The sequence below is a fragment of the Hyla sarda genome, chromosome 10 (assembly GCF_029499605.1).
Source record: "Hyla sarda isolate aHylSar1 chromosome 10, aHylSar1.hap1, whole genome shotgun sequence".
NCBI classification, from domain to species: Eukaryota; Metazoa; Chordata; class Amphibia; order Anura; family Hylidae; genus Hyla; species Hyla sarda.
In genome coordinates, this window is record NC_079198.1 from 71,030,687 (window position 1) to 71,049,717 (window position 19,031).

Consider the following 19,031-nt stretch of genomic DNA (forward strand, 5'->3'; position numbering starts at 1 on the left):
TTACATTTATTTATTTTTATGCAGTTGTGAAAGGCTATTAAGCTGTAACGCGTGCTGCATTTATATTGTACTAGACTTTTGCTAAAGAAAAAAAAAAACTTGCATCAAAACTTGAGGGTGCCAGGAATTATTGTACCTTCATCTGTTCAATAGGTAATTCCTAATTATCTTTCAAAATCCTGGCTTTCTTGGGTCTTTTTTTTTTCAGTTGTCTTCCTCCTACTGCTTTTGGACGGCCCAAAGTCTTCTGTGCCCCCCCAAAGATACGAGCAAGAAAAAGTAGATTTTTTATACTTACAGTAAAATCTCTTTCCCAGAGCTTCTATTGGGGGACACAGGAACCATGGGTATATGCTGCTTGCCACTAGGAGGCTGACACTAGGCAAAAAACAAAAAGGAATTTGGCTCCTTCTAGCAGAATATACCCACCCCGACTCTAAGCTTATCAGTTTAGTCCCAAAGCAGTAGCAGAAACCGACAAAGAGAAAACAGTCCGAAAAAAACCCAGACAAAAAAAGGCTGACCAAAAAACTCCCACAAACAGGCGGCCGAACCTGGCTGGCCACAACCAACCAAAACCAATGGGTGGGTGCTGTGTCCCCCAATAGAAGCTCTGAGAAAGATTTTACATTAAGTATAGAAAAAAAATGTACTTTTCTTGATCACTTCAATTGGGGGACACAGGAACCATGGGAAGTCCTAAAGCAGTCCCTGGGGAGGGAACCTAGAGATCCCAGCCAGAACGAACTAAGGAAGACTAAAGAACCACCGCCTGTAAAACCTTGCGGCCAAGACCAGTGTTGGCAGACGCAAAGGTATAAACACGATAGAACTTAGACAAGGTGTGCAAGAATGACCAAGTAGCTGTCTTGCAAACTTGCACAGCTGAAGCCCCATGGCTGACCGCCCAAGAGGCCCCCACCGCGTGAGGAGTGAGCCATCACCCGGAAAGGGGGAACCTCCCCCCTTACAATGATAGGCCTCAGAGATGGCGGACCAAATCCACAGGGAGATAATCGCCTTAGAGGCCTGGAGCCCCTTGCGCCACCCTTCAGAGAGCATAAACAGCGAGTCACAAGGTCGGAAGGAAGAGGTGACCGACAGTTAAGTCTGAACGGCCCAAACCACGTCCAGCTTATGCAGCTGACGCTCCTGAAGATGAGACGGGACCGGGCAGAAGGAAGGCAACACAATATCTTCATTGAAGTGGAAAGAAGAGACGACCTTAGGCTTGAAAGAAGGCACCGGCCGAAGAACCACCTTGTCCTGATGAAGAATCAGGAAGGGTGGATGGCAAGAGAGGGCTGCCAATTCCGAGACACGGCGAATGGATGTAACCACAATTGAGAAGACAATCGTCCAAGAGAGGAACCGAAGAGACACTTGCCAAAGAAGCTCAAACGGAATACCCTGCAAAGCATTCAGAACCAGATTCAGGTCCCAGGGAGGAGTAGGGAACCGGTACAGAGGAACCTCATGACCCACTCCCTCCAAAAACTTGCAGACATGTGGATCGGATGCAAGGGGGAGTTGGAAGAGGATAGAGAGAGCTGAAACCTGCCCTTTGATGAAGCTTTGCGCAAGGCGCGTCTCCAAACCAGATTGCAAGAAAGAAAAGAGGTTCAGCAAGGAAAAACAGGTGGGAGACTGTGAGTGGGCCTCACACTGCGGAAATAGGCCCGCTAGGTATGGTGGTAGATCCTAGCAGACGAGGGCTTTTGGGCATGAAACATGGTCCAGATGACTTGGGTAAAAAAAATAAAAAATAAAAACATGAGCCCTCAAAACCGCGGTTTCAACCAGCAAAAGTGAATTGAGGTGGCAGAGGGGTCCTTGCTTGAGCAGGTCACGGCGGTCTGGAAGACTGAAGGGAACGTCTACAATAAGACAAACCACATGCGCATACCACCCACGATGAGGCCAATCCGGCGCCACCAGAATGGCCTCTGCATTGAGTTTTCGGACTACCCTGGGAAGTAGCCGGAAGCAGCGGTAAGAGGTAGGGGAGGGAGAATGGAGTCCAAGGGACCACCAGAGTGTCCCCTGCTAACACCAGGGGATACCAGGACCGGGCGACGTAGCGCAGGACTGTCCTGTTCCAGCGGGAAACAAACCGGTCCATGTCTGGAGTCCCCCAGCAACGGCATATTTGAGCAAAAATCTCTGGGTGGAGAGACCACTCGCCAGGATTGGCTATGGAGCGGATGAGAAAGTCTGCCTCCCTATTGTCCACCCCAGGGATATGGATGGCAGAGATGGTGGGAACGTGTCTTTCCGCCCAGGAGAGAATCCTTGCAGCCACTTGCATTGCTAATGCACTGCGGGTACCACCTTGGCGATTGATGTACGCCACAGCCATGGCATTGTCTGTCTGTACCCCTACTGGTAGGTGGCGAAGGAGCTGTTGCCAATGAAGGAGGCACAGGAAGATTGCCCAAAGTTCCAGCACATTGATGGGGAGACGGGACTCGGGGGAGGACCACCGGCCTTGGACCGTCTTGTCTTGGAAGACACCTCCCCAGCCGAGGAGACTCACGTCCGTGGTCAAGACCTGCCAGTGAAGTGGCAGAAAGTAGCAACCCTCCCGGAGAAGAGGGGACCGAAGCCACCAGAGGAGGGAGCGGTGGACACTGGGAGGAAGCCGAATCTCATGGTGGAGAGAGGAGACTTGTCCCACTGCAACAGGATGGCTAGCTGGAGGGGGTGGTACCGGAACTGTGCATACGGACCCGCCTCCATTGCTGCCACCATCTTGCCCAGCACCGCCATGCAGGAGTGGATAGAGATTGGGCTCGGACGCCGGAGCAGATGAATGCCCAACCTCAAGGACCTGAGCTTGTCCTCCGGAAGAGACAGACAGGCCCGCTACCATGTCGAAGCAGATTCCCAGGAAAATCAGAAATTGAGTAAGAGGAAGCTTGGACTTTTTCCAATTGACAATCCAACCAAAGCTGGTCAGGGTCTGCAGAGTGATGTTGGTGGAGGCTCACCCGATTCTGCTCGAGAGAGGGTGCTTTGATGAGCAGATCGTCCAGGTAGGGGAGCACACAAACCCCTCGGGAGTTGAGAAAGGCCACCACCAGTGCCAGTGTCTTGGTAAAGACCCTAGGAGTGGAGGCCAGCCTGAAGGGCAGAGCCACAAACTGAAAGTGACCCGCAGGAATCGGAAACGGAGGAACCGCTGATGGGCCAGGAAAGATAGGAGTGTGCAGGTAGGCGTCCTGGATGTCCACTGAGGAAAGGAACTCATCCAGATCTATGGACCCAACCACTGACCACAGGGATTCCATGTAGAAGTGCCGTAGGTGCACATGGTGGTTGAGGAGCTTCAAGTCGAGGATTGGGCGAACAGTACCGTCCTTCTTAGGAACCACAAAGAGATTAGAGTAGAACCCCGAAAAACGATCCAAGGAGGAACCGTTCAAATGACTCCCTGGGACAAAAGGGTGTGAAGAGCAACCTGAAAAGCCGCAGCGAGGGTGGGAGACAGAGGAGGGCGGAACCGGAAAAAAAATATCCTGGGGAATAGAACCAAACGACCTCCCGAACCCAAGCGTCCTTCACCTGCGCAAGCAAAGTGTCCCTAAAGAGGGAGAGGCGACCGCCCACCCAAGGGGAAGCCCCATCTTGGCAGGAGGGCAGTTTGAATGGGTCCCCGCTTTCCAGGAGGGGTGAGCCTTGAAGGAAGGGGCTCTCCTGTCCTGGGAGGGCGTCTGCTTGTCCGAGCGGCCCGAAGGAAACCAAAAGGGCCAAAAGGAAGAAAACTTCCTACGCTTAGAGGCGGCATTGGCATTCCACGCCTTGTGCCACACAGAGCGCTGAAGAGCAACAAAGTTGCCTGAGGCAAAGGCCGCACAGCGGGCTGACTCCAGGGAAGCTGAGCAGAGGTATTCATCCGCATTAGAGAGTTGCTGCACTAAATCTGCCAGGTTGCCTGGGGAGGAGACGGCAAGAATATCTTGGCGCAGTTGAGATGCCCAAACCGACAGCGCTTTGGACACCCAGGTAGAGACGAATGCAGGCAACAAAGCCAAACTGGCATTTTGGTTCTGCAGCCCGAACAGGAATAATAAGTGACCAGGGCAGGGGCCAGTTGCCGGGAAGGTGGGGGGGGAGGGGTCAGGTCTGGGGTCGGACATGAGAGGCACAAGTCAGAAAGCCCAGACAGATAAGGAGCAAGCACACCCAGCCAGTGTCCCGAGTCCAGAGAAGAGCAGACTTCTGAGGGAGGCAGCTGGTACAAATGGCAGAGGAGAGGTAGCAGGAGCAGGCAACCCACGAGAGGAGCCGGCAAACAAGTGAGGAAGGATGGGAGGGCCCTAGAGATGTCACTGCCCATATTTCAACCGCCCGCCGTCCGAGGCCCCCTCCGGTACACTGGAGAGCCTGATATACCGGCCGCAAGCGCAGTGAAGGGAGGCCGTGAGTGCAGAGAGAGGAGCCGGTGCCGGAACAGAAGCCAGCCGTGGTCCCCTGCATGCGGCAGTGCAGGGACTGTCGCAAGGGAATATACGCCGAAGCCACGACAGCCTCGAGGGCTGCTCAGGGAACGGGAGAGGAGGCCCTCTACAAGTAAGTCCTGCTGGCAGGGACAGAGCCGGGCTATTAACCCCCGTAGTGCCGTAGAGAGAGGACAGTTTGATGGAAGGCACGGTGCAGCGCCAGAGAACACGTGCCTGGGAGATGGGGATTTCAAGGCCAGAATCATTCTAGTTTTCCTGTCTACCTTTAATGTTGGCATGAGCTCAATGCCTGCAGGAGAGGTATATAGTCTGTTGACCTAACACTATCTTGCTTAGTATCACCTCTTAGTGGCAGTAGTCTTCTGTGTCCCCCTTGATATGGGTGAGAAATAGATGCAAACAGAGTCTACCTCTTAGTATTTAGGCATAAACTTTTGGTAAAAGGGAGATCATATTCGCTGGAAGCTCGCTTAACAAAGCCAATAAAATAATAACAGTTGTAAAGAAAAGGTATTGGCTTGAGCTACATAGAGTATCACAAATGTTGGCTGTCAGTGGACACCATGAACAAACTTTCCAGAGCCATATATATTGAATTTCAAAATGAAAATCAGTAGAAAAATGTTATCTAATTGTGCATGCAAAGGTAGACATTCACTTTATCACATAAGGTCTGTCTAACTGAAAAGAGCAAATATAAAATTATATATAACCAGTTGGTCACATTTACATAACAATAAATGATCATGTAAAATTATCACACCATTTAAAAATCAATCTCTGGCAGCACAATCTGAAACGCATTGTAAAAGTTTATTGGGACAGCTCTTTTAAAAATCAAATCAATAAATCTCCCATTGCTATAGAACAGGGGTCAGCATACGGAGTGCATTTGGGTGGCACTCGAGGGAGTGCTGACTGGGAGACAAGGTTTTAAAGTTTTTCAGGACTTCGCCACTCTAAAACTGCCCTGGCTGCTGGCATCAGAAGTGCCTGTGTGCTGCATGTCAGTTACCAGCAGCAATTGCTAAAAGATTCTAGCCAGTGACGTTGGCTGACGTGTCCCTCCCTCTCCCTGCCCGGCGCTCGCAATAGAGGAGCGAAGCCAGCGGCAGCACACATTACTGGTACTTACTTATGGTGTATGTGTGTATTGTGGGCCTGTATATATGTGCGCATTGTGGGGCTGTATATGTGTGTGTGCATTGTGGGGCTGTATATGTGTGTGCGCATTGTGGGGCTGTATATGTGTGTGCGCATTGTGGGGCTGTATGTGTGTGTGCACACATTGTGGGGCTGTATATGTGTGTGCACACATTGTGGGGCTGTATATGTGTGTGCACATTGTGGGTCTGTATATGTGTGTGCACATTGTGGGGCTGTATATGTGTGTGCGTATTGTGGGGCTGTATATGTGTGTATTGTGGGGCTGTATATGTATGTGCGCATTGGGGGGCTGTATATGTGTGTGCACATTGTGGGGCTGTATATGTATGTGCATATTGTGGGGCTTTATATGTATGTGTGTATTGTGGGGCTATATATGTGTGTATTGTGGGGGCTGTATATGTATGTGCGCATTGGGGGGCTGTATATCTGTGTATTGTGGGGCTGTATATGTATGTGCGCATTGGGGGGCTGTATATGTATGTGCGCATTGGGGGGCTGTATATGTATGTGTGCATCGTGGGGCTCTATATGTATGTGTGCATCGTGGGGCTGTATACGTATGTGTGCATCATGGGGCTGTATATGTATGTGCATATTGTGGGGCTCTGTATGTATCTGCGTATTGTGGGGCTGTATATGTATCTGCGTATTGTGGGGCTGTATATGTATGTGTGCATTGTGGGGCTGTATATGTATGTGTGTATTGTTGGGCTGTGCCTATTGTAGGAGGTGCAAGAAGTGGGCAGTATTACTATGTGAGGCTATATTGGTGGGACTTTGTATAGAGTCTGCTGTGGTTCTGGAGAAAGGGGCCTAAAATGTGTGTCCGTTAAATTCTGCAGAGACAAGTCGTAACTAGGACAAGTCTTTATGGAGGTCCAGGCCAGATAGAGAAGAAAATGGAAAAGTGAACGACTTCAATCAGAGGTTTGTATAAGGCAGTGGGTGTCAGGGGTGTGGAAAGAAAAAAGAAAAAAAAACTACTTGTCCAAGGGACTAAAACGGAACACTTGTCCCTCATGAAAATCCACCGGTCATGGTAGACAAAACAATTTTAACCAAAATAGTACGTAAGGTCTTTATTAATTTCTGCACTTTTATTTTTCCATCCTCGTACTTATTTTTCCCTCTACAGACCCATATGACGCTTGTTTTTTGGGGGACCAATTATACTTTGTAATGACACCTTTCATTTTTCCATAACTTATGCTCCCAAACAAAAAATATATATATTTTTGAGGTGAAATTGAAAAAAAAAAAAAATGCAAATGTGTTTCTCTCCCCCCCCCCATTCACCTTGTGGTCAAACTTGCATAATATTTAAATACTTTAGGTCAGCTTGATTACATCAATACCAAATATAAAAAGAAATTTTACTTTATAATTTTGAAAAAAAAAAATCCTGACCCCTATAACCGTTTTATTTTTCCGTATACTGGGCTGTATGATGGCTCATTTTTTGGGCTGTAATCAGTATTGGTATTGATCAGACTTCTTGAACAATTTTTACTTCATTTTGGGGGGGGGGGGGGGGGGGGGTAGATATGATGTTGTAAACATAAAAAAAATGCAATTCTCTGATTTGGTATTTTTTTTACATTAACGCTCTAGGCAGGCTCAATCAAGTGCAGATCCACGGGGGGAAAAGGATAAAGAGGTAAGCCCTCTGGCTACCGCCCGCCACAGTGGATTGCCCCCTGCAATCATGCTGCAGGGGGGGTGATCCACCCCACTAGAACCCCAGGAGTGGCTAACAGGTCCCTTTAGACGCCGCTGTCAACTTTGACAGTGGCAATCTAAAGGGTTAATAGCCGGCCGCACCAAGCGCCACATGCCACGGGCTATTAGCGGCAGCCCCCGGCTACTGAAATCAGCTGAGGGACGCCGGGTATGGAGCGGGCTCGAATCGGGAGCCTGCTCCATACACCCTGAGCACCGATGTGAGGTGCAGACTTGCATCCCATGCAAGTCTGCGTCCGCTCCTGCACCTCAAACCGGCATTATAAAAATAAAGACGGTTCAGGTCTAAGTGCCAGATATAGGGCTAAGTGTATGAAAAACTCACCTGCCCGGCACCTGGAACTACATGTACTGGGTGTCTGGCGATAGGATTTCCACATCCCTGGGGTCTAATTCTGGGGTTTGTATTATGCAGTGATGTGTGATTCTGGGGTTTGTATTATGCAGTGTAAACTTATAGATCACCAGAGGCGATCCAAAAATACCCTATTTCCCATATACTTAAAACTATTTCTTTATTATAACTCCTCACACAAACAGATTCAAAAATCCAGTGTTATTCACTCCATTGTTTATAAGTGCATATTGATATGGTGCCTGTCAGGTCACCTTATACTGTCAGCTGTTGACTCCGCATGCACCTGTAGTGTGCTATGTGTCCAGGGAGTGAACACTGTGCTAAAATCAATTCAGTTCTCAGCCCCCCTCGACATGTTTCGCTGCAAGAGGCAGCTTTGTCAAGAGGAACGCAGGCACCTCAGTCCAGCCATTTGAAACATACTGTATAAGCTGGTGTCAGTTCACTTTATATGCAGTTCTGGTGCGTTTTCTCATTTAAAGTACTTTTTTTTTTTTTTTAAATAAATACTGCCATGAGGAGAAAGTGATTTGACCTATAATGACAATTGATTTGTTTTATAAAGATTTGAAGCCCTTTTGTCTTTTGGCTGTGTTTTTGCTGCAATCCTGCAGCTCACAGGAAGTCAGATGGCCCAGGACAGACCATTCTTTTAATCTCTGACTGATTCTGTCATTTTCTGTGGGTCCAGCTTATGATCAAAATGACCTAGGTACTGTAATGAAACGCATGCTGTGCTGGAATAAATCAAACAGAACTATAGTGATGGCAAGTGTGCATGATATGTGAAAAAAAAAAACATGGATATGCAAAGCAGATCTCGACAGATAAGCAACCACTTGCATATCTTGAAGAGAGCAAACGGACATAGCAATACTCCTTGAGCAATTTATTTTAAGGACTCATCTGTTGCTCTTACCATGCACTTCATCACGTGGCGGACTGTGAGCTATAGTGCGGTTTTCTTCGTGATGCATAGTGCTGTTGATATCAGTTTCAGTAAGAGGGGGTCTACACTCCAGGATTTTACAAGTGTAGACACAACGTTTCCGGGCATCTGTTGTACTCCAGTACACCCGAGAACATCTACACAGAAAAGATAGGAATAAAATAGTAACTAAGACAATTCAATTACTGAAACCAGTTTAAACAGTTGTGAAGGCAGGGTTAATTGTCAAGTTTTAGACAACAGAGGAATTTATTATCATCAAACATGTTTTCACTATAAGAGGAATTATCACTTAGAACCAGATACCGAAATATGTTCTGCCTGAATTTGGGCTGCCCGAGATGTTTTAAAGGGAACCAATCATCAGATCTTACCCTATATAATGCTTAGCAAAGAGTTATCTAGGGTAAAATCTTTATCCCCACCATCCCCGGGGGACGCTCCTGCCTGCAGGGATAGTGAAGAAATAAAAACTTATAAACTAGTCACCGCCGCGGCCGTAAGTAGTCCCCTGGGTGGAGAGCTCCTGTCACCTAGACCCCTTACTTCGGCCAGCAGCGATGCCCCCTCCGCTTGATTGACGGGCTGCGTCATTGCTCTGCTTTAGAAGCCTAGCTTTATGAAAGAACATGCTGAAACCTTTTTGAAGAACAATTTTGTGCTTTGTACACAATTTGGAATTAAATTACAGTTTTAATTTAGCTCTTTATTTAATAATAGCATATACCAACCTACATTATGTGCTTATGAGTAACATTAATAGAAAGTCTCAAGGAGCTCAACAAGGAAGTCCCTTACTATTAATAAAAAGGAGATTTTTTTGTACTTGCCATAAAATCTTCATTAGGGGGACACTACTGATGGGTATATGCTCTTGCCACTAGGAGGCGCTGACACTAGCATAAAAAAAAAAAAAGTCTGCTCCTCCCTGGCAGGATATATCCGTCCACCGACAGTGAGGTAATCAGTTTTGTCACAAAGCAGTAGGAGAAGCCAACAAAGACATATGTTAGAAGGACCATAGAAAGGAATCCCGGATAAAAAAAATAAAAAAAAACAGGAACCGGAAAAAAGATTCCGGAAAAAAGATGAACGGGTGGGTGCGGTGTCCCCCAATAAGGCTGCGAGAAAGATTTTACAGTGAGAACAAAAAAAAATCTCCTTTTCTCGGTCGCTCTTTATTGGGGGACACCTAACTGATGGGACATACCAAAGCAGTCTCCTAGGGTGGGAAAAAACCCAATCAACAGCGAAAGGGGAATCAGTCCAGAGACCAAACCCACTTGACCGTAAGGCCTGCGGACAAGATCTTGGCAGACCCAACAGAGGCCCACAAACTGAGCTCCCGGAAGAACCCCTGTCCATGGAGATGGACTAGGACGTCAAGAAGAGACCGTCCTATGTAGAGACTCCAAGCCTACAGTCCCTATAGAGAGACAGAAAAAAAAAGGTCGACTGGAAACCAAATGGTCCGGAACCATCCTGGGAGGAGATAGGAAATCAACTCCAAGGAACATAGAACCAGACAGAGGGCTGGCCCGGCTGGGAAACAGAAAATGGAAAAGGGCACAACAAGAGAACCCCATCCAGAGTCAACCGAGTCAAGAGCAGTGTATGCCTGAGCAGAAGAGCAGAGTACAGGAGGTGGAGACCAGAAAAACACTGGAAAAAAAGAAAGAAAGATGGCGAATGGCTCTGGAGAGGCCTGTTGCATAAAAGCAATGACCAGAATAGCTGCCAACCAAAAACCCCTGTCCCAGGGACCCGCCGCAAGCACTTGGGAGGTAAAATAAGCTGAAGTAGCTAAACCGGATGACTGGAACGCTCACCGCCTCGGAAGTACATGGACCCGAAAGGAGGAGACTGAAGGAATAAGGTCAAAAAGGGAGCGGAATGATCTGAAAAGAAGCATCCCGAAACACCAGAGAGACCGCAACGGAACTGGAGTTACCCGGGTCACCTGGAAGATGTACATGTAAGAATAAACGGCCAAAAGGAGCATCCCGGAAACACTGGAGCAGCCAACATGGGAAATGGAGGTTCCCCAGTCACCTGGAAGACTTACACCTGTTGAGTAAATACACCCAACGTCTTCCAAACGCTCCGGGACAAACTTTTACGTCTAGACAAGAAGTGCGGTACAGAAAGACCTCCCCACAATGGAATCAAGGAGACGTTGGGGCAGGAGAGCTAACCTGCTCGAGACCACAACCATCACTAAGGCCCAAAGAACTAGAAGGGCTGACCTAGAAAAGAAGGCATGCCACAGCATACTAGGATAGTGTCCAAGACACGGAGACTAACTGGACATGGACCCCAGCAGTCTAAGCGGACCAAAGCAACATCCCGTAAGACTGGAATGGAGGAGGAACAAAAGGGAAGGTTACTCCAGAAGACAGTAGTGTCAGTGTAGCACAGCTGACACAGACAAAGGGAAGTAGGAACAAACCCCTCCAGGGAGATTGCGCAGAGGGAGAAGGAGAGCAACGGCAGGACCCAAACAACAGATGGTGTTAGATCGGCTGTCGCCGAGCCATACAAGATCAGATAAACTCCTCCAACAGGTGAGAATGCCAAGGCTGCATCAGCAGCAGTAGATAACCAAGAAACAGGAAGAGAGCCAGGCTGTGAAGGTGCTCAGCTCTGCTGATTGCTCTCAGCAAAAAAAACAAGGGCCCAGTCAGGCACCCCATCTAAATAGAGGAGGGGAAAACATGGGGTGGTCACGATGAAAACAAGGCCCAGACCATGCCAAGCTTCCTGATCCCCGTACGCCCTGTGGAAGGGGGATGGTCAAGTGTGCCAGGCACTACAGGAGTAGGGAAATGCCGCCCAAAGGCAACAGGTCAAAGTACTGGGTGGACTTGGTCCCCAGGAACCCTGCAACAACATATCGAGGAATGGAGGATCAAATTTGGGTCCCCAAGAGATTGTAAATCTGTACACTGGAGCTGGGCAAAGATACCAAGACGTGACTATGAATAGAAGTAAGAAGTACACTCCCCCACAGCAACCAAAGCGTTGAGGGGGAACACCCCAATATGGTAAAACGCTGGAGCAGAAGGGCGTCAACTGAGCCATCTTGGTCTAAGGCAACAGAGTCAGCTTCTGAACCATCCCAACCTGTGGAAACAAGATCACAGGAAGGCCAGAGGAAGAGCCCACCAAAAAGAAAGGGGAAAGTGGGCTCCACACGTGCAGAGTGGCCCAGCACATGTAGGGACACAAACATGGTTACTGCCTGATAGTAGTAGGGTACCAAGACTGCAGATGCGAAAGAAAACTCAGACATCCAAAAGCCCGGCAGCATGGAAGACAAGCTCAGCACCAAACGCTACGGTGTGTCACAGCCACACCAGCGATACACCCTTAGAAGGGAAACAGAGAATGTTGCTGTTTCTGTGAACACACATGGAACCTGCATGAAATGCCCACACCCTATCTCCTAATGGTGCCACACACCAGGACTGCTGTAGCAGAGGCAAGAGACAAAGGAGGTGTGTGGGAAAGGAATCATGCAGACAGTTTGACAGGCAGGTAGAAAAGATCCAATGAAACCACTGAGACACTCTTGGAACTTCACCTGGAAAATGAATCACCGGGTTGTAGAGTATGGTGTATTGTATAGGGCCCATGGAGCAACATGTGGAGACTCACTCGCAACTGCACCTTGACAGTGGGTTACCGTAACTACCATCCTCGTGTGGGAAGTGAATGGTAGTGAACTTGACATAGCAGTGGTAGACCATGCAGACAACCGTTTGGATGACTGGTATAGGATTCCTGAATGCTCAGGGTAACTCCATCGAACCCCCCCCCCCCCTCAGAAAGTGGGGTATTGGAGCACAACCTAACGGGAGACCTGGCAGTGTAAGAGACCCAGCAGACCCAGTACCCTGCAGGTACTGCAGAGTACCTGCAGGGACCATCATCCAGAGTCCTTACACCAGCACTGAGGTAAGGGAAACCTGATCATGCCTGCAGCAGCCCAGAGATGGGAGACCAACAGCGATGGAGACCATGCAGACAACCGTCTGGCGGAACAAGTACACTCCCAGGCGCTGGATAAAAGGGGACAGCCAGATCACTCTGCTCTTCTGTCGCCTGTGGGAGGGAGGGGAGGCCTAGGAGCCATGGATAGTATCCCTGCCACCGTGGGAGATCAGGAGAGGTTGAGGAGTCATGGAATGCATCCCCGTTACCTCATCTAGGGTCCATAGAACACGCTGGGACACGTCTTTGTACGCCACTCAGAGCAGTGGGATACCGGAACTCCAGCCGCAGACACAGCAGCCGTGTGATGAGTGACAGGCGGTGGAGGAAACCATGCAGACCACTGTCTGGCTTACTGGTACGGGTCCATAGTAGACAACGGGTAACTCCGTCGGACACCTTGCACTAGTAGTGGGGTACCGGAGTGCGAGCCGCGGAGGCTGCAGCTGAGGGATGAGTGACAGGTGAGACTACTGTCAGACATTTCGACATTAGGACCAATCCATGCCCACACAGGGACACTTCCACGGAGACCTTGCATGAAACGTGAGGATCTGGAGCACTAGCAGTGGATGCGGCAGTCAGTGGAGGAGAGAATCATATTGTATGACACGCCAGAACACCCCCTTGATGGGTGGCCGGCGGACCTGACCGAGCATCCTTCGCATCCGACAGGAATGCAAAAAACTCTTGCAAGGGCACCCAATCAGTGTCTTGCTTCGGTAAGGAGGGACTAGAATTCGGCCATGGGTACAATGGGCATGGTGTGGCAATCAGTGGTAGGGGAGAACAGTCGCTGAATATATCCCCGACAGTTTCCAAGGGATCATGCAGAAAACAGATACGCCAGAGGAATACCTCAACTAACAATGTACAGGGTGACTGAAGGAATAAAGCAGCCCCCAATACCATCCCAAGAAAAGGGACCCTACAGATATTAAACTGATAAAAACACATGTGGCAGACCAAGGCTGTAATAGTGCTTGGTTGCCACAAGGGGGAGCTCAAAAGAATCAATAAAAAAATCCAGGGTGCAATACGGGGACAGGAAGGAACTTATAGAAAGACGCGGCCGCCCCCTCCATCACCCCCAACACACGAATTGTGCAGCCCTTTACAGTAAAAGGGCTGGGGGACTGGTTGAAAGACACGGCTGGTTCCTCCCCCATCAGGAAAGCACCCAGCCGCGTTGTACCGGAGCAGTAAGCGGGCTGCTGTGCCCGGACTGAGGGGTGGTCGGCCACGTGGGACCGGAGACCCGCTGCCTGCAGCTGAAGGTCTCCGGTCAGCCTATAGGGAACGCAGCCAGGACATTGTGCCTGGCCGCAGCAAGAGATTAGTATGTGGGCTAGTGTGCCCGCACTGAGGAAAAGATCAGCCACGTGGGGCCGGAGACCCGCTGCCTGCAGCTGTAGGTCTCCAGTCAGCCTAATTAAAAGAACGTGGCCAGGACACAGCGCCTGGCCGCACAACAGAGGTAACAAGTGGGCTAGTTACGCCCCCCCCCCCCCCCTACTGGGGAAGCAGACAGCCACGTGGGACCGGAGATCCACTGCCCCAGAAGACAGCAGAAGACCCCAAAACTGGGGAAGCCGCATAGAGTCTCCGGATGATAGTGGGGAAAACGCGGCCAGGGCAGTGTGCCTGGCCGCAATACATGTGGGACCCGAAAAGGGAGGGGGGCAGGTCCACAGGATTGCCCCCTCCAGGAAGGTGCCTGAGGCCATGAGTGGCCCAGCACCGCCACGTGTAATGGCAGCTGAGGAGCTGGGCACAGCAGAGAAAAGGGACCCCCGGATGAGCAAAAGGGAATGAGGGAGAGGGGATTTGAAGCACATACTCACCCTTAAGTCTTCAACCAGCTTATGGCAACGCTGCATCATACCAGGCTAAGATAGTGGGGCGAGCAGGGGCAAGTGGGAGACACGGACCCAGGGTACAACCTCCAGGCGTTGCCCGTTGTCGAGAAGGAGTTAACAGTACATACTCCATGTCTGTGCCCCTTCAACACATATGGGGGAACAGGTAGCTCCATGCTCCTGAACCCCCACCTGAAAAAGGGAAACAAAAGGGAGTAAAGAACCGAACAGCCCTTACTAGAAAACGCAAAAAGAGCAGGTATGGAGAGCACCAGACCTGTGTCTTGCCTTCTACTGACACTAGCTAAAAACGGATTACCTAACTGCACCCTCCCCCCCTTCGAATGTGACCCACGAGCGCTGCTCCTCTCCCCCCCCCCCCAAAATAATTATCAGCCGCTGCGCTGTACTGTACTGTATTGTCCTTGTGCCCGAGCTGCAAAAATAAACAAAATAAACTTCATCTCACCTTCCTACGTTCCCCCAGTACCGGCCTCATGGTCCTCTTGCTGCTTCCTGGGGATGGGAACGTCACAGAGCCGTCAGCGCATCACTGGCCGCAGCGATGTCTTGCCTCAGCCGGTGATAGGCCGAGCCCACTGTAATGAGCCGGACGACTTCTTACATGACAATGCACTCAGCCTATCACCGGCTGAGGTGGGACATCGCTGCGGCCGGGGATACGCTGACGGCTCTGTGACGTTCCCATCCCCAGGAAGCAGCAAGAGGACCGTGAGGCCGGTACCGTAGCAATGGGGGAACGTAGGAAGGTGAGATGAAGATTATTTTGTTTATTTTTGCAGCCCGGACACAGGGCTAAAGGAGCGCCCACGGGTCAGATGATTTGGTGGGTGTGTGTGTGGGGTGGGGGGGGCGGGGGGACTGGGGGAACCGCCACAACTTACAAAAATACCGTGATACACATTTTTGGTCATACTGCCCAACTCTGCTATATATGTCACAGTGAAATAATTTTCTGCTTGTGATGTATCCCTAAACTGTAAAATAAGTTACAACTGGCCTCTACTGACCTACCCCCATGAAATAATTCTAAAACATCTTGTCTAATTGCTCTGTGTGGTGTACCAGTCCTATTATTCTTATTAAAAATATTTGACTAAATAGCCAACTGGGTGAGGGAATGTCCCAGGAGTCAGACAGACAGTGTAGGGACACCCCCCCCCCCCCCAGCTAGTAATACCCAGTTGGCTATTAAGTCATACATTCCTTTATCAGCTGGGGCCTGAGTGTTCAACCCATTGTTAGAACGAGCAGGGAGAATAGTGCAGCTGACCCAGACAATCCAATAGACCTACATTGTCTCATTTAGCGCACTCTTCACCCATCATTCGCAGACTGGACACTAAGACCCCAGCCAATCAAAACTTCTAACATGTCTCTAAAAAACATACATATGACATGTTTTAAAGTGACAGTGCTCATTTAAAAACTAGTCCACAAGATACACATAGTAAGGGGGGGGGGGGGACGACAAAAAACATACTGATATCCGATGGGAAAAAGCTTCTCCTCACAGTCTGATAAGTCACTGAGGATGCCAAGACAATCGACAGTCATTGAACCTGTATTTAAAAAGCAGAAAGTTACATGTTTTCTTCACAAATTTGTCATTCATATAAAGAGCGAAATTCCTAAATCTAAAATTAAATATTGCAACTAGAGAAAATAGTATGAAATGACTCAAGCTTACGAAATCCCATCCCTAAGAATTAGAATTAGAGATGAGTGAATTTACAGTAAATTCGATTCGTCACAAACTTCTCGGCTCGGCAGTTGATGACTTTTCCTGCATGAATTAGTTGAGCTTTCAGGTGTTCCCGTGGGCTGGAAAAGGTGGATACAGTCCTAGGAGACTCTTTCCTAGGACTGTATCCACCTTTTCCAGCCAACCGGAGCACCTGAAAGCTGAACTAATTTATGCAGGATTAGTCATCAACTGCCGAGCCGAGAAGTTCATGACGAATCGAATTTACTGTAAATTCGCTCATCTCTAATTAGAATGTTTAATACATTTTTCATCTGCTTTTTCTAAAGTGCTAAACATGCTGAATTGCGCTTTAACAGTTCTTAATATCTTTATCATAATGATATCTCAAGGGTTCAGAAGAAACTACGGAGTGTGAGCAATAGACTACAGAATAAAACTGGTGGCTTGACACTTTTTTCAAGCAAAGCTGTGGCAAGGCTGACTGGTCACAAACATCTTTTGCACTTCGTAATAACCCAAAGTCAATACATCTCAGCAGGTTAGCTACTGTTTTAGGGCTCTTCCACACTACGGACATTCAGTTTGCGGCAGGAGCAGCCAAATACTTTGGCGGAAGAAGCATGTGGATGTGCCCTGACTCTATAGATGTCACTTCAGTGTGGTGGAATCCCACCCAAAGAATGAGCATGTTCATTGTTTGGGTGGACATTCTTTCTGCTGGCTGAATTCTGCTGCGGTGATTCCAGTCTTAACAGAGTAGCAGAATCCCAATAAATGCAATGAGATTGCTGCAATGCTGAAAGTAGATTTCTGCAGCAGAATTTCTCTAGCATAATGTCTGCAGTATGGACGAGCCTCTAAGGTCCCGATTCACTTCAGACAAATGTCAGCTGAATCTGACAACCCCAAATGGTGTGATCAGGGAAGACCAGGGTCGTGTTGGATTTCAACTGCCCAACCCCTTTGTTTTCAGTGAGTTGAGCTGCAGCAGCTTAACCCTCTCCTCTCTCCATAAAGAAGAAAAACATGTTGAACATTTGTAAGTATACGGAGATTAGGAGAGATAGCTGTCAACTAAATGAACATTTAGCCATAACTAAAACCCTAGTAATCCTGCACAGGCTTGGCTTGCGCAATGATTCTACATTTCCAAGATGTTGCCAACTTCATATAGTATGGAAATGTCCTCTTCTAGTTCCTTACTAGAGGGAAGTGATTGTGCCGATTCCTACAGTGCACAGCTTCATACTACCACTGGGGCCTAAGCATGATTTCCTGGGCTTTATAGGATGCAGAGAAGAGCCCACTGAGATGGAAATAGGTATCCTTTGTGTTTTCTACCAGGCTAGAAAATGTATTGCCCAATATTGGATTAGAGCTAGCGCTTCTACTGTGGATGATCTGATTACTAGGGTCTCTCTTTAGTTTGTCCGGAGCAAGATGTCTATGAAAAACATAAGGCAATGCGCAAATTTCATATGGTGTGTGGTCTTTGGGTAAGTGCTTACCAATTGGGTACTGCTAAGTCTTAATGGCCTGTCCTTAATAGGGCCAGAGAGGAAGGGTGGGGGCTCTTTTGGTTTGCAGATATTTCTATAATTCCGATACTTACTGCCTTTATATCTCTGAGCTGTTTGTGTTCATGCAGTGGGGGAAAGTATTTAGTCAGCCATCAATTGTGCACCTTTCTCCTACTAAAAAAGATGAGAGATGCCTGTAATTTTCATCATAGGTATAGCTCAACAGAGACATGAGAAAAAAAATCCATAAAAATCACATTGTCTGATTTTTAAAGAATTTATTTGCAAATTATGGTGGAAAATAAGTATTTGGTCAATACCAAACGTTCATCTCAATACTTTGTTCTACACCCTTTGTTGGTCAAACGTTTTCTGTAAGTCTTCACAAGGTTTTCACACACTGTTGTTGGTATTTTGGCCCATTCCTCCATGCAGATCTCCTCTAGAGCAGTGATGTTTTGTGGCTGTCGCTGGGCAACACAGACTTTCAACTCCCTCCAAAGGTTTTCTATGGGATTGAGATCTGGAGACTGGCTAGGCCACTCCAGGACCTTGAAATGCTTCTTACGAAGCCACTCCTTCGTTGCCCGGGCAATGTGTTTTGGATCATTGTCATGCTGAAAGACCCAGCCACGTTTCATCTTCAATGCCCTTGCTGATGGAAGGAGGTTTTCACTCAAAATCTCACGGTACATGGCCCCATTCATTCTTTTCTTTACAAGGATCAGCCCCAAAGCATGTTGTTTCCACGCCCATGCTTCACAGTATGTATGGTGTTCTTTAGATGTAACTCAGCATTTTTCTCCTCCAAACACGACGAGTTGAGTTATTACCGAAAAGTTCTACTTTAGTTTCATCTGGCCATATGACATTCTCCCAATCCTCTTCTAAATCATCCAAATGCTCTCTAGAAAACTTCTGACGTGCCTGGACATGTACTGCCTCATGCAGAAGGACATGTACTGCCTCATGCAGAAGGACACGTCTGGCACTGCATGATTTGTATCCCTGGCGGCATAGTGTGTTACTGATGGTAGCCTTTGTTACTTTGGTCCCAGCTCTCTGCAGGTCATTCACTAGGTCCCCCCTTTGTGGTTCTGGGATTTTTGCTCACCTTTCTTGTGATCATTTTGACACCACGGGGTGAGATCTTGCGTGGAGCCCCAGATCGAGGGAGAATATCAGTGATCGTATGTCTTCCATTTTCTAATAATTGCTCCCACAGTTGATTTCTTCACACCAAGCTGCTT

General features: G+C 48.4%; 1 protein-coding gene across 1 annotated transcript in view; it reads right to left on the minus strand.

The window, feature by feature from the left end:
- The window catches only part of KMT2A (lysine methyltransferase 2A), a 156,513-nt gene that overhangs the window by 25,071 nt on the left and 112,411 nt on the right, over positions 1-19,031 (minus strand). Inside the window, exons 24-25 of the mRNA XM_056543790.1 lie at positions 16,037-16,115; positions 8,651-8,817 (exon numbers count right to left, since the gene is read on the minus strand). Coding sequence (XP_056399765.1) covers positions 8,651-8,817; positions 16,037-16,115 — 246 coding nt within the window. The remainder of the gene's footprint in view (positions 1-8,650; positions 8,818-16,036; positions 16,116-19,031) is intronic.